This window comes from Oncorhynchus mykiss, chromosome 10, assembly GCF_057628025.1.
Source record: "Oncorhynchus mykiss isolate SJ-2025 chromosome 10, ASM5762802v1, whole genome shotgun sequence".
Lineage (NCBI taxonomy): Eukaryota > Metazoa > Chordata > Actinopteri > Salmoniformes > Salmonidae > Oncorhynchus > Oncorhynchus mykiss.
In genome coordinates this window covers 76,112,501-76,128,556 of record NC_143031.1, presented here as the reverse complement: position 1 = coordinate 76,128,556, position 16,056 = coordinate 76,112,501, and the positions used below count along the sequence as shown (strand labels likewise).

The window sequence follows — 16,056 nt, the reverse complement described above, 5'->3', positions numbered from 1 at the left end:
CCTGAAGCTTCAATCATCCCATCTGAGTGAGATTGTTGATAATGTGGTCGTTCTTCACCCATTATTCAACGTACAGTAGTTGTACAAAGTAATGACACTGAGTCATGGCTTTGAAATTAATTGTAGGGAGTGAGGGGGGGTGGGGTGGGGTGGGGGGGAGAACAGTAGCAGGGTTGGTAGTTTCCTGTGTCTGTGAGGTCAGAGTGAGATGGGAGGGAGAACAGTAGCAGGGTTAGTAGTGTCCTGTGTCTGTGAGGTCAGAGCTTAATACCACTCAATCTATCAACAACAACGAGGAGAGAATGGTCTCATTCCAGACCAATTATATTGAAAACAGGCTGCAGCCATTAACTAATGGCTGCTGGCCAAGTCATCGACTGCGTAATCGGGAATCAGTTTCCTATATTATAAGATGTGGTTAACTGATACGTTAAACACCTATCCAGGCATTGTGAGATTTTTCCTGTAATCTAAAGCCATAGTCATTGCTCTTAATTCTATGTAAAAAATAATCATAACTTGATCGATAGCCTGAAATGGCTTCTTGGTAGAAAGTTACAGTATGAGGTTTTTAACATTTAACTAGGCAAGTCAGTTAAGAACAAATTCTTATTTACGATGACAGCCTACATCGGCCAAACCCGGACAGTGCTGGGCCAATTGTGCGCCGCCCGGTTGTGATACAGCTTGGATTCGAACCAGGGTGTCTGTAGTGACGCCTCTAGCACTAATATGCAGTGCCTTAGACCGCTGCGCCACTCAGGAGTCCTACCTATCTGGGCTAGCTAAAGCCAACTTCTTAAATTGTCATTGGTAGTTTTACAGAGAGAAAAAACTAATATATACAGTGCCTTCGCGAAGTATTCAGACCATTGACTTCTTCCTCATGTTGTTACGATACAGCCTTATTCAAAAAAATGTTTTAAATCCTCATCAATCTACACACAATGCTCCATAATGACAAAGAGAAAACAGGTTTTTAGAAATGTTTGCAAATGTATTACAAGTAACAAAACTGAAATACCTTATTTATATAAGTATTCAGACCCCTTCTATGAGACTCGAAATTGAGCTCAGGTGCATCCTGTTTCCATTGATCATCCTTGAGGTGTTTCTACAACTTAATTGGAGTCCACTTATGGTAAATTCAATTGATTGGACATGATTTGGAAAGGCACACACCTGTCTATATAAGGCCCCTCAGTTGACAGTGCATGTCACAGCAAAAACCAAGCCACGAGGTTGAAGGAATTGTCCGTAGAGCTCCAAGACAGGATTGTGCTGAGGCACAGATCTGGGGAAGGGTACCAAAAAATGTCTGAACCATTGAATGTCCCCAAGAACACAGTGGCCTCCATCATATAAGTTTGGAACCACCAAGACTCTTCCTAGAGCGAGTTGCCTAGCCAAACTGAGCAATCGGGGAGAAGGGCCTTGGTCAGGGAGGTGACAAAGAACCCGATGGTCACTCTGACAGAGGTCTAGAGTTCCTCTGTGGAGATGGGAGAACCTTCCAGAAGCACAACCATCTCTTCAGCACCACCAGTCAGGCCAGATGGAAGTCCTTCCTCAGTAAAAGGCACATGACAGCCCGCTTGGAGTTTGCCAAAAGGCACCTAAAGGACTCTCAGACAATGCGAAACAAGATTCTCTGTCATGATGAAACCAAGATTGAACTCTTTGACTTGAATGCCAACCGTCACGTCTGGAGGAAACCTGGCACCACCCCTACGGTGAAGCATGGTGGTGGCAGCATCATGCTGTGGAGATATTTTTCAGTGGCAGGGACTGGGAGACTAGTCAGTATTGAGGGAAACCTGAACGGAGCAACAGAGAGATCCTTGATGAAAACCTGCTCCTGAGTGCTTAGGGCCTCATACTGGAGTGAAGGTTAATCTTCCAACAAGACAATGACACTAAGCACACAGCCAAGACAATGCAGGAGTGGCTTCGGGACCTGTCTCTGTCGGGGCCAGCCAGAGCCCCGACTTGAACCCGATCTAACATCTCTGGAGAGACCTGAAAATATCTGTGGAGTGACGCTCCCCATCCAACCTGTCAGAGCTTGAGAGGATCTGCAGAGAAGAATGGGAGAAACTACCCAAATACAGGTGTGCCAAGCTTGTAGCATCCTAACCAAAACGACTCGAGGCTGTAATCGCTGCCAACGGTGCTTCAACAAAGTACTGAGTAAAAGGTCTGAATACTTATGTCAATGTGATATTTCAGTTGTTATTTTTCATATATTTGTAAAATTTTCAAAAACCCATTTTTTGTTTGTCCTTATGGGGTATACTGTGTAGATTGACGAGGAATATATATATTTTTAATCCATTTTAGAATAAGGCTGTAACGTAACATAATGTGGAAAAAGTCAAGGGGTCTGAATACTTTCCAAATGTACTGTATGTATTTTTTTAACAGGACAAATGTGAGGTGACACATGCCCCTGTTTCCCCTATGGGCATGACATCTCTGGTCGTAAGTTCTGATTTGTTGTCATGTGCACTAGAACTTAAAACCAGCAAAGAAAAGCATTGAGCAATATTACATCTTCGGTCCTCTTTACCCACCATGTGTAAATCTGGTGTAAATCTACAGAAGATATATATTACATCTCCTGTCCTCTTTACCCACCATGTGTAAATCTGGTGTAAATCTACAGAAGATATATATTACATCTCCTGTCCTCTTTACCCACCATGTGTAAATCTGGTGTAAATCTACAGAAGATATATATTACATCTCCTGTCCTCTTTACCCACCATGTGTAAATCTGGTGTAAATCTACAGAAGATATATATTATATCTCCTGTCCTCTTTACCCACCATGTGTAAATCTGGTGTAAATCTACAGAAGATATATATTATATCTCCTGTCCTCTTTATCTACTATGTGTAAATCTGGTGTAAATCTACAGAAGATATACATTACATCTCATTAAAAAGCAACTCCACTAGTTCTCAGGTTGTTCTCTGATTGGTTTAAAATTTTAAGCAGCAGCAGTAGCACCCCTTAGCAACTAACGTCTCAAATAGGAAACTAAAAGCTCTGTGGCTAATCTGATCAACACTGTCAGGGTTAGTAGTTTCCTGTGTCTGATGTCAGAGCTCAGTACAGCTCAATCTATCAACCACAACAAGGAGAGAACGGTCTCGTTCCAGGCCAACTATATTGCTGTTGAGTTTGACGCTACGACAAATGAGCATCAAATCGCTATACCATATGATGTGGTTAACTGATATGTTAAACAGTAATCCAGGAGATGTGAGATCTGGCAGGCGACTTCAATGTAGTCAGCCTGGAACGTGGCCAACATCATGAGTGGTGTTGGAGGAGAGAGAGGGGGCGGGACTTGGTTATGAGGGAAGCTTTCAGCAGCCATCTTGTTGACTGGCAGAGACAACAGAGGCCATATGGTGGCAGTTAACTGTCATAACATCTACTGTCTATCCACAGGTTAACTGTCATAACATCTACTGTCTACCCACAGGTTAACTGTCATAACATCTACTGTCTATCCACAGGTTAACTGTCATAACATCTACTGTCTATCCACAGGTTAACTGTCATAACATCTACTGTCTATCCACAGGTTACTTTGACACTATCTGTTGCTTTGACACCACTATAATACAGAATATCTCTAAGAGATGGACATCCTATGTGTTACCGAGAAATGTGTGGACTCATCCAGTGATGTCATTATCAGTCACACAACCTGACAGACTGTGACCATGACAACTGACCACACGGTGCAGTGGTAGACTTGGGGTCGAGGGGAGCGTGAGAAAGACAGAAAGGGGGAACGTTAACTCTTTCTCAGCAGCATCACTTTTAGTTGCAAATGGCCCTGTGGTGAACCAAGGTAGAGCTGTGTACATCTGCATGCATGTGTACGTGTGCAGACATGAAGATCTGCATGACTTTGTTCAAGTATTAGCTTGGTGCTTCAGTGTGGGAACAGGATTTGTGGTCATGTCTGCTTGTAAAGTCAGATCTCTGACCAGGTATAAGTAGATCTTGGCAGACCGTCTGCAAAAACACGTCCTGAAGCTGAACAATACAAAACAACCTCTATCGTGCTCCAGTCTGGTAAGTCCAGCTATCAGATACCGTAAACGTCATTGTAATCTCTGCATGATACGGCTTCATTAAATGGTGGCATTGCAGTAACTCCTATCAATTTTTAAATAGTTGATCATATCAAAGCTGTGTTGTATCATGTTGGGTACTGTTATGCTGATTGTTTTTGGCCTCCTGTACATGTTGTTTTACTACAGGTGCTGTTGAAGTCATGGGGAGAGACAACATCCTAACCTTTTCTGTGCTGTGTGTCTTCTCTGCTTGGACTCCAGGTGTGGATACAAAGACGGTAAGATACAACACTATTTTGAGTGCATTTGAATATGAGCGAGAGGGCGATTCTATTATCAAAATAAAAGGCAAAAGTTTAGTATGGACAAAGTTTGTGAAGACATTATGACTGATGGCCAGCCTTACATCTTGTCTCTCATTATCATTTTATTTGCATTTTCTTGTGTCATACCTGTTTGTCTATTTTTCTCTCTTCCTTTCACTAAAGGTCAGTCTCCCTCTGCATGGTCTAAAACCCCAAATCCCTTTAAACATGGCTCCAGACTCTGTTGATGACTCCTACAAGGGCTGTGAGGAGAAGATGCTCAGGAAGGTGCATGACTATTACCTGAAAACGGAGAGACTAAAAAACAAAGATTTCAACCAGGCTTGGACCGATGCTGAGGCCCGTTACAAACCCAAACCGAAAAGAGCACTGTCTAAACTCTATTCCCTGGCAATCCAGGTGTATGTGACTGAATACTCACAAATGTTCAAGTCATTCAACGAGGCCACTCGTACCCAAAAGAAGAGCTACAGCACAACATTCCAGTACCACTCCCTGCACTTCCTTCTGACCCTGGCTTTACGAATCCTGAACAAGAAAAATAAGCGTTTTCAAACCTTCCGAGGAACCAACGTGTCTTTCCACGGAGTCCGAAATACTGAAATGCGATTCGGACAGTTCACGTCGAGCTCTTTAGACAAGAAAATCACTAAACACTTTGGAAATCGCTCCTGTTTTGAGATCACCACTTACCTTGGTGCCCCACTGGGGGAGTACGCATCTCAGATGGCTCATGAGAAGGAGGTGCTGATTCCTCCCTACGAGGTGTTCAAAATTACAGAGGTGCTGAAGAGAACAGACAAGAAAGACCTCTGGTGTGACGTCGTCTACAAACTGCAGAGTACTAAGAAAGGAAAGAGTGACCTGAAATGCCAGATGGTTGGACCACTCCAAGGAGAGTAAAATCAAAACAGCAACACAGCTGTTTTGCTTTCAGTCAAATATGAAATGCAGTTTTTAGTGCAACACCTGGCTTCCCCATCCACCATCGCTCCTCCCACAAATACAGGAAATACAGAAAACATTAGCGGAGCTTTTCCAACTTTCAGATCTGTCTTGTTGTAAATGTTTCCCACATTGTTTGCTTAGATTGTTAACCTTTCTTCTGCCAGTGAATTGGCATTTGTTGTCATGTGCACTGGAGCTTTTGCTAAAAACCTATAATGAAAAGCATTCAGCAATATTACATCTCCTGTCCTATTTATCCACTACCTACACATCCATTATAAAGAGATGAATTTCATCTCACTTGAAGACAATGTGTTTGTTCTCAGGTTATGATTACAATGGGCTACAAAGATACTCCGATTTAAATAAAGATATAGCCAAAGTTAACCTGAAGCTTCAATCATCCCATCTGAGTGAGATTGTTGCTAACGTGGTAATTCTTCACCCATTCACCCAGGGTTAATAGTTTCCTGTATCTGTGAGGTCAGAGTGAGATGGGAGGGAGAACAGTAGCAGGGTTAGTAGTGTCCTGTGTCTGTGAGGTCAGAGCTTACCACTCAATCTATCAACAACAACGAGGAGAGAATGGTCTCATTCCAGACCAATTATATTGAAAACAGGCTGCAGCCATTAACTAATGGCTGCTGGCCAAGTCATCGACTGCGTAATCGGGAATCAGTTTCCTATATTATAAGATGTGGTTAACTGATACGTTAAACACCTATCCAGGCATTGTGAGATTCTTCCTGTAATCTAAAGCCATAATCATTGCTCTTAATTCAATGTAAAAATAATAATAACTTGATTGATAGCCTGAAATGGCTTCTTGGTAGAAAGTTACAGTATGAGGTTTTTAATTTAACTAGGCAAGTCAGTTAAGAACAAATTATTATTTACGATGACTGCCTACACTGGCCAAACCAGGACAACGCTGGGCCAATTGTGCACCGCCCGGTTGTGATACAGCTTGGATTTGAACCAGGGTGTCTGTAGTGACGCCTCTAGCACTAATATCCAAGCCACGAGTTCGAGGGAATTGTCCGTAGAGCTCTGAGACAGGATTGTGTCAAGGCAAAAATCTGTGGAAGGGTACCAAAAAATGTCTGGACCATTGAATGTCCCCAAGAACACAGTGGCCTCCATCATAGAAGAGTGGAACCACCAATACTCTTCCTAGAGCTAGTTGCATCTCATTAAAAAGCAACTCCACTTGTTCTCAGGTTGTTCTCTGATTGGTTTAAAATGGTAAGCAGCAGCAGTAGCACCCCTTAGCAACTAACACCTCAAATAGGAAGCTAAAGCTAAAAGCTACAGTGCCTTGCGAAAGTATTCGGCCCCCTTGAACTTTGCGACCTTTTGCCACATTTCAGGCTTCAAACATAAAGATATAAAACTGTATTTTTTTGTGAAGAATCAACAACAAGTGGGACACAATCATGAAATGGAACGACATTTATTGGATATTTCAAACTTTTTTAACAAATCAAAAACTGAAAAATTGGGCGTGCAAAATTATTCAGCCCCCTTAAGTTAATACTTTGTAGCGCCACCTTTTGCTGCGATTACAGCTGTAAGTCGCTTGGGGTATGTCTCTATCAGTTTTACACATCGAGAGACTGACATTTTTTCCCATTCCTCCTTGCAAAACAGCTCAAGCTCAGTGAGGTTGGATGGAGAGCATTTGTGAACAGCAGTTTTCAGTTCTTTCCACAGATTCTCGATTGGATTCAGGTCTGGACTTTGACTTGGCCATTCTAACACCTGGATATGTTTATTTTTGAACCATTCCATTGTAGATTTTGCTTTATGTTTTGGATCATTGTCTTGTTGGAAGACAAATCTCCGTCCCAGTGTCAGGTCTTTTGCAGACTCCATCAGGTTTTCTTCCAGAATGGTCCTGTATTTGGCTCCATCCATCTTCCCATCAATTTTAACCATCTTCCCTGTCCCTGCTGAAGAAAAGCAGGCCCAAACCATGATGCTGCCACCACCATGTTTGACAGTGGGGATGGTGTGTTCAAGGTGATGAGCTGTGTTGCTTTTACGCCAAACATAACGTCTTGCATTGTTGCCAAAAAGTTCAATTTTGGTTTCATCTGACCAGAGCACCTTCTTCCACATGTTTGGTGTGTCTCCCAGGTGGCTTGTGGCAAACTTTAAACAACACTTTTTATGGATATCTTTAAGAAATGGCTTTCTTCTTGCCACTCTTCCATAAAGGCCAGATTTGTGCAATATACGACTGATTGTTGTCCTATGGACAGAGTCTCCCACTTCAGCTGTAGATCTCTGCAGTTCATCCAGAGTGATCATGGGCCTCTTGGCTGCATCTCTGATCAGTCTTCTCCTTGTATGAGCTGAAAGTTTAGAGGGACGGCCAGGTCTTGGTAGATTTGCAGTGGTCTGATACTCCTTCCATTTCAATATTATCGCTTGCACAGTGCTCCTTGGGATGTTTAAAGCTTGGGAAATCTTTTTGTATCCAAATCTGGCTTTAAACTTCTTCACAACAGTATCTCGGACCTGCCTGGTGTGTTCCTTGTTCTTCATGATGCTCTCTGCGCTTTTAACGGACCTCTGAGACTATCACAGTGCAGGTGCATTTATACGGAGACTTGATTACACACAGGTGGATTGTATTTATCATCATTAGTCATTTAGGTCAACATTGGATCATTCAGAGATCCTCACTGAACTTCTGGAGAGAGTTTGCTGCACTGAAAGTAAAGGGGCTGAATAATTTTGCACGCCCAATTTTTCAGTTTTTGATTTGTTAAAAAAGTTTGAAATATCCAATAAATGTCGTTCCACTTCATGATTGTGTCCCACTTGTTGTTGATTCTTCACAAAAAAATACAGTTTTATATATTTATGTTTGAAGCCTGAAATGTGGCAAAAGGTCGCAAAGTTCAAGGGGGCCGAATACTTTCGCAAGGCACTGTATGTGGCTAAACAGATCAACACTGTCATTCCACTTTCATGCAGGTAGGACAATATAGAAAACCTATTGTTGACTTTAAAATGAGCCATAGTTATAGACATAGTTTCACAGAGAAGTAACACTTAGTCATGGCTTTGAAATAGACTTGAGGCCAAACATGAACAAATAGGCTAGTAAACCAGAGAGAGGAACAGTTTCTGTCAGAGGAAGGGAGAGCAGCAGCAGGGTTAGTAGTTTCCTGTATCTGTGAGGTCAGAGCTCAGTACTGTTCAATCTGTCAACCACAACGAGGAGAGATGTCTCGTTCCTGGCCGACTATATTGCAGTTGAGTTGCATGCAGCAACAAATGGGCATCAGATTGCTATACCATATGATGTATATGATACAATCGAGGAGTTGTGAGATCTGGCAGGTGACTTCAATGTAGTCAGCCTGGAACGTGGCCAACATCATGAGTGGGGTTGGAGGAGAGAGAGGGGGCGGGACTTGGTTATGAAGTAATCTTTCAGCAGCCATCTTGTTGACTGGCAGAGACAACATAGGCCATAGGCCATAGGGTGGCAGTTAACTGTCATAACATCTACTGTCTATCCACAGGTTAACTGTCATAACATCTACTGTCTATCCACAGGTTAACTGTCATAACATCTACTGTCTATCCACAGGTTAACTGTCATAACATCTACTGTCTATCCACAGGTTAACTGTCATACCATCTACTGTCTATCCACAGGTTAACTGTCATAACATCTACTGTCTATCCACAGGTTACTTTGACACTAACTGTTACTTTGACACCACTCTATAATACAGAATATCTCTAAGAGACGGAAATTATAATAAGTATCTTATACGGTAATGATGACACCTACATAGTTACATCTGGGAGTCTGAATGACATTTCTTTTGTCAGGTTGTTTGTATTGTGGTTGTGGTTTACATTAAACTCGGTGACAGTAAACATGGTCACAGTCTCTCAGGTTGTGTGCCTGGTAATGACATCACTGGATGAGTTCCAGATATGTTTATGCTGTCTTTCCAACTCTGACGTGCTACTGAAACATCCTGGAACTCATCCAGTGAGGTTATTACCAGTCACACAACCTGAGAGACTGTGACCATGACAACTGACTGACCACACAAGGTCTGCATGACTTTGTTCACGTATTATCTTGGTGCTTCAGTGTGGGAATATGGTTTGTGGTCATGTCTGTTTGTAAAGTCATTTCTCTCACCAGGTTTAAGTAGATCTTATCAGACAGTCTGCAAAACACAAGTCCTGAAGCTGATCAATACAAAACAACCTCTATCGTGCTCCAGTCTGGTAAGTTCAACTACCAGATCATTATAAGCTATTTTGATAATGAATATAATGATTGCCAGTATGTTTGCATTTACTATCAGCTCCTATATGGTGCTAATGCAGTTAGTCCCATTTTCTTATTTATTAAAAGGGAATGATATTAAAGCTATGTTGTATCATGTTTTTGTATTGTTATGCTGATTGGTATGGTCTCCTATACATGTTGTTTTACTACAGGTGCTGTTGAAGGCATGGAGAGAGACAACATCCTAACCTTTTCTGTGCTGTGTCTCTACCATGCTTGGACTCTGGGTGTGGACTCCACGATGGTAAGAGGATCTCTCAATCTGGAACATGGAACTAGAAGATTACTTCTGGAAGTGTTTTAGCACATAGGCCTTTTCAGCATTGCCCACAATCCAGCATCAACTTCTGTTTGTTCTGTAGAACTATAGGATTTTGAGATGAGAACCTTGTTATGAAAGGGTATAGTTAATCTGTGAACAAGATTGCTACAGTTGAACATTTTCATAAACAATTCCTCTTGTTTTTAGGGCTGTTTTTCCCCTCCACATTCTCTGAAGGTTCATCTCCATCAGCCTGGTCTCAATTCCAACATACACTTAGACATGGTCCCTGACTCTGTTGACGACATGTATAATGGCTGCCCTGAACAAATGTACAACAAGGTGCAGAAGGAATATCTGGAACATAAAATTAGCAAAGTAGGGATCTTCAAACAAGCCTGGATGAAGACAGAAGGATGTGCAACTATTGAGAAAGTGAAGAAACGATTCCAAAAGGACAAGTCCATGTACAATCCTAAAGAACTTCCACATGATCATATCAAGGCTATCTGTGCTTACTCAGGGGGTCAAACTAAGATGTACCCAGTGTTCAACCAAGCAGTCCGGACCAATAGAACAGAATACACAACCTCCTTCCAGTTCCACTCCCTGCATTTCCTGCTGACTGATGCTCTCCGCCTCCTGAAAGAAAACCAACAGAGCTGTCACACCACATACCGGAGAACCAACATGGAGTTTGGCGGTAAAGTTAACCAACTAATAAGATTCGTCTTCTTTGCCTCGAGCTCTCTTGACAAGAGAATTAGTCAATCATTTGGAGAGAAGTCCTGCTTTGAGATGAAGACATGTGCAGGAACATATCTCAAGTCCTAAAACGCTCAAATTATTTAACTGTAACTATATTTACTGTAGCATTAACTGTAACTATATTTACTGTATCATTTACTGTAACTATATTTACTGTATCATTTACTGTAACTATATTTACTGTAACTATATTTACTGTAGCATTAACTGTAACTATATTTACTGTAGCATTTACTGTAACTATATTTACTGTAGCATTTACTGTAACTATATTTACTGTAGCATTAACTGTAACTATATTTACTGTAGCATTTACTGTAACTATATTTACTGTAACTATATTTACTGTAGCATTAACTGTAACTATATTTACTGTAGCATTTACTGTAACTATATTTACTGTATCATTTACTGTAACTATATTTACTGTAACTATATTTACTGTAGCATTAACTGTAACTATATTTACTGTAGCATTTACTGTAACTATATTTACTGTAACTATATTTACTGTAACTATATTTACTGTAGCATTAACTGTAACTATATTTACTGTAGCATTAACTGTAACTATATTTACTGTAGCATTTACTGTAACTATATTTACTGTATCATTTACTGTAACTATATTTACTGTAACTATATTTATTGTAACTATATTTACTGTAGCATTTACTGTAACTATATGTACTGTAGCATTTACTGTAACTGTGCCTACATGGAAAAATGTATTATCTAATGTGGTGTAATTTAGAGTTAATTATGTTTTCATCATACATTTTCAGCACTTGCCCTGTAGCATCAATAAAGCATCATTGAGCATGATTAAAGCAGTTCACTGGTATTCAAAGACCACAGTCGACAAATTATTACATTGTGCATTCTCCACAACTACCAGAAGGGGGCAGCATTTCATGCATAAAACAGACCAACTATTTTTAGCTACCTCTCTCAGTGGTCACCTCACCTGGTCCTGGAGAGCTAATGTAAACCGTAGAGCAAATGCATCCTATGAGATTTTAGGGTTTAAATAGTGAATAAGCCTGAAATTGTTCAAGTAGTGTGAAGGGGATCATGGTCATGAGTGAGTTAGAGAGAGGATACTCCCGTTAAACATCGCCTAGGGACATTAGAGTTACAATTAGTTGTTCATACATTACTTTTTGTAATTGGGCATAGGTGAGTGTCTAGCAGCAATGTAAGTTAAAACATAAGATTAATGTGTCAGCACTCAAAACAAGATTTAAAAGATATGTTATGCTGTTTTGTTCATTTAGAGGCAACGAGCTAAAACACACTGAGTACTGACAACAGTAGAAGCTCAGCTACAATACAGTATCAAACTTGTCCTACTCAGTATAGAGTTATGGAGTAAACATGATGTCAAGTGGCATGTAAATGTCCGTTTTCATCTTCCTTGGGCAATGCTCAATTTCCAAAAAAGGGCAGAGGAATAAGATCAACAGATTCCAAACTAACTAGTAAAAACAGCCAATGGGAGACCGTCACAAGTTTGTATTGTATGAATGAGACCTGTACTGAAGTGGCATTTTAGCTATGCAAATAGCAGATACAGGATAAATGACTGTCCGGAAGGAGGGAGGCGCACCAAAGTGAAGACAACTTGGTAACATCACAGCCACAAGCACCAGAGAGCTGTAACCTGCTAATAACTAGGATCACCTTTGAGTCTACTCTAGATTGCAGTGAAGATGGTGAAGTTTGTAGTGTGGGCTGTTTTCTCATTGACCTTCAGTATGGTCAGTGGAATGGTACGTTTGTTTGTGCGCACGTGTCACATACCTTAACTGAATGTTTAAAATGAATTTTAAATCCTAAAAAGGTGAATTTGCTAAATCCTTTTCCTCCTCTCCAAGGTGAGGCCTGACACCGTTCTGGACATGGCACTTTCATCTGTCGATGATGCGTACAAGGGCTGTGTTCCAGCGATGTTGACCAAGGTGAAGGTGTACCTGAAAGATGAGATTACATCCAATACGGACGACTTTGGAACACGTTGGACAGACCATTATGATGCTACTGACAACAAAGAATCTGATGGGGAACTTACAGTTGAACATATTGTTGCAATCAAGTTGTACTCTGGTATTTTTTACAAAACACTCAATGATGCAGTTTGTGTGGGAAAAGATAAATACAAAGCAAAAACATTTGAGTTCTATGCATGGCATTTCCTGCTCTCTGATGCCATACGTATTCTGAAAGAAAAAAATCATCCCAATGAATGTTTGAAAACCGTATACCGTGGAACCAAACGTGTTTACAAGGGTCAAGTAAATCAAGAAATTAGATTTGGCAAATTCCTCTCAACCTCTACTTCTCAGACTCTTGCTGCAGAATTTGGAACTGAAAATTGTTTTGAAATTGAAACATGCTATGGTGCCTCTGTGGAAAAATATACGATCATGGGGTCACTTGAGGCAGAGGTTTTGATCCCTCCTTATGAGAAATTTAAAATTGAGGAAGTGAAAAATAGAAACACAGTCAAAGACCTGTGGTGCAAAGTTGTTTTTAAACTGAAAAGTGCAACATATTTAAGTGATCTGAACTGTGCTTTAGTGTAAATACAGATCAAGCCCCTGTTAGGAATCAGATAATGATTCTACTACTTTGCCGTGTGTGGAGAAACAGATGAGCAATACATCCGTACCTATTTGCATTGAGATTAAAGTTCTTAACATGACATTTTGCATTTACTGAAATCTGTCATCTAGATGGTGCCTCTGTCTACAGCTTCTATCAATACCAACACTGTCAAATGTTATAACTCACTGCCTTAAATGGTAAGTTATGTCAACACGGTAAATTTTGTTAACCTCATATTAGTATACAAGTTCATTCAACTCTAAATTGTACATCCAGGGTAAACGTATATTGTGTGAATACAGCAAACTATTGAGACATGTGCGTGGTCCATTTCTTTTTGAGATATACATTCATCGGTTTGTTTTCCATCAAGATGTTTAAATCAAACAAGTCTACCTCTGCTTCCTTAAACTTTTTTTTAACAAATATATTTTGTTATACAAATATATTTTCAATGTCTGTTAGTTATATTTTAATCAGTTAGTGGGTCACTGTTATTGTTACATTCTGACATCAGGACACAGATATTAAGATGTAAGTCAATAGACCTGTAGTACCCTGTGTAACAGACTCCATGCTGTTATTGTTACATTCTGACATCAGGACACAGATATTAAGATGTAAGTCAATATATTTGTAGTACCCTGTGTAACAGACTCCATGCTGTTATTGTTACATTCTGACATCAGGACACAGATATTAAGATGTAAGTCAATAGACCTGTAGTATCCTGTGTAACAGACTCCATGCTGTTATTGTTACATTCTGACATCAGGACACAGATATTAAGATGTAAGTCAATAGATTTGTAGTACCCTGTGTAACAGACTCCATGCTGTTATTGTTACATTCTGACATCAGGACACAGATATTAAGATGTAAGTCAATAGACCTGTAGTACCCTGTGTAACAGACTCCATGCTGTTATTGTTACATTCTGACATCAGGACACAGATATTAAGATGTAAGTCAATAGACCTGTAGTACCCTGTGTAACAGACTCCATGCTGTTATTGTTACATTCTGACATCAGGACACAGATATTAAGATGTAAGTCAATAGACCTGTAGTATCCTGTGTAACAGACTCCATGCTGTTATTGTTACATTCTGACATCAGGACACAGATATTAAGATGTAAGTCAATATATTTGTAGTACCCTGTGTAACAGACTCCATGCTGTTATTGTTACATTCTGACATCAGGACACAGATATTAAGATGTAAGTCAATATATTTGTAGTACCCTGTGTAACAGACTCCATGCTGTTATTGTTACATTCTGACATCAGGACACAGATATTAAGATGTAAGTCAATATATTTGTAGTACCCTGTGTAACAGACTCCATGCTGTTATTGTTACATTCTGACATCAGGACACAGATATTAAGATGTAAGTCAATAGACCTGTAGTACCCTGTGTAACAGACTCCATGCTGTTATTGTTACATTCTGACATCAGGACACAGATATTAAGATGTAAGTCAATATATTTGTAGTACCCTGTGTAACAGACTCCATGCTGTTATTGTTACATTCTGACATCAGGACACAGATATTAAGATGTAAGTCAATATATTTGTAGTACCCTGTGTAACAGACTCCATGCTGTTATTGTTACATTCTGACATCAGGACACAGATATTAAGATGTAAGTCAATAGACCTGTAGTACCCTGTGTAACAGACTCCATGCTGTTATTGTTACATTCTGACATCAGGACACAGATATTAAGATGTAAGTCAATAGACCTGTAGTACCCTGTGTAACAGACTCCATGCTGTTATTGTTACATTCTGACATCAGGACACAGATATTAAGATGTAAGTCAATATATTTGTAGTACCCTGTGTAACAGACTCCATGCTGTTATTGTTACATTCTGACATCAGGACACAGATATTAAGATGTAAGTCAATAGACCTGTAGTATCCTGTGTAACAGACTCCATGCTGTTATTGTTACATTCTGACATCAGGACACAGATATTAAGATGTAAGTCAATAGATTTGTAGTACCCTGTGTAACAGACTCCATGCTGTTATTGTTACATTCTGACATCAGGACACAGATATTAAGATGTAAGTCAATAGACCTGTAGTACCCTGTGTAACAGACTCCATGCTGTTATTGTTACATTCTGACATCAGGACACAGATATTAAGATGTAAGTCAATAGACCTGTAGTACCCTGTGTAACAGACTCCATGCTGTTATTGTTACATTCTGACATCAGGACACAGATATTAAGATGTAAGTCAATAGACCTGTAGTATCCTGTGTAACAGACTCCATGCTGTTATTGTTACATTCTGACATCAGGACACAGATATTAAGATGTAAGTCAATATATTTGTAGTACCCTGTGTAACAGACTCCATGCTGTTATTGTTACATTCTGACATCAGGACACAGATATTAAGATGTAAGTCAATATATTTGTAGTACCCTGTGTAACAGACTCCATGCTGTTATTGTTACATTCTGACATCAGGACACAGATATTAAGATGTAAGTCAATATATTTGTAGTACCCTGTGTAACAGACTCCATGCTGTTATTGTTACATTCTGACATCAGGACACAGATATTAAGATGTAAGTCAATAGACCTGTAGTACCCTGTGTAACAGACTCCATGCTGTTATTGTTACATTCTGACATCAGGACACAGATATTAAGATGTAAGTCAATATATTTGTAGTACCCTGTGTAAC

At 40.0% G+C, this 16,056-nt stretch overlaps 2 protein-coding genes across 2 annotated transcripts; both read left to right on the top strand.

The window, feature by feature from the left end:
- The first annotated feature begins 4,298 nt into the window (after positions 1-4,298).
- Positions 4,299-5,327, top strand: LOC149980306 (ecto-ADP-ribosyltransferase 5-like). The gene is made up of 2 exons (XM_090188664.1): positions 4,299-4,376; positions 4,587-5,327. The coding sequence occupies exons 1-2, from the start codon at positions 4,299-4,301 to the stop codon at positions 5,325-5,327; spliced, it is 819 nt and encodes a 272-aa protein (XP_090044790.1).
- A 4,538-nt stretch (positions 5,328-9,865) lies between these two features.
- Positions 9,866-10,798, top strand: LOC110533187 (erythroblast NAD(P)(+)--arginine ADP-ribosyltransferase-like). Its single transcript, XM_090188507.1, has 2 exons — positions 9,866-9,946; positions 10,202-10,798. Exons 1-2 carry the CDS (start codon positions 9,869-9,871, stop codon positions 10,796-10,798), a joined length of 675 nt encoding a protein of 224 aa, XP_090044633.1. The 5' UTR covers positions 9,866-9,868.
- Positions 10,799-16,056: the final 5,258 nt, after the last annotated feature.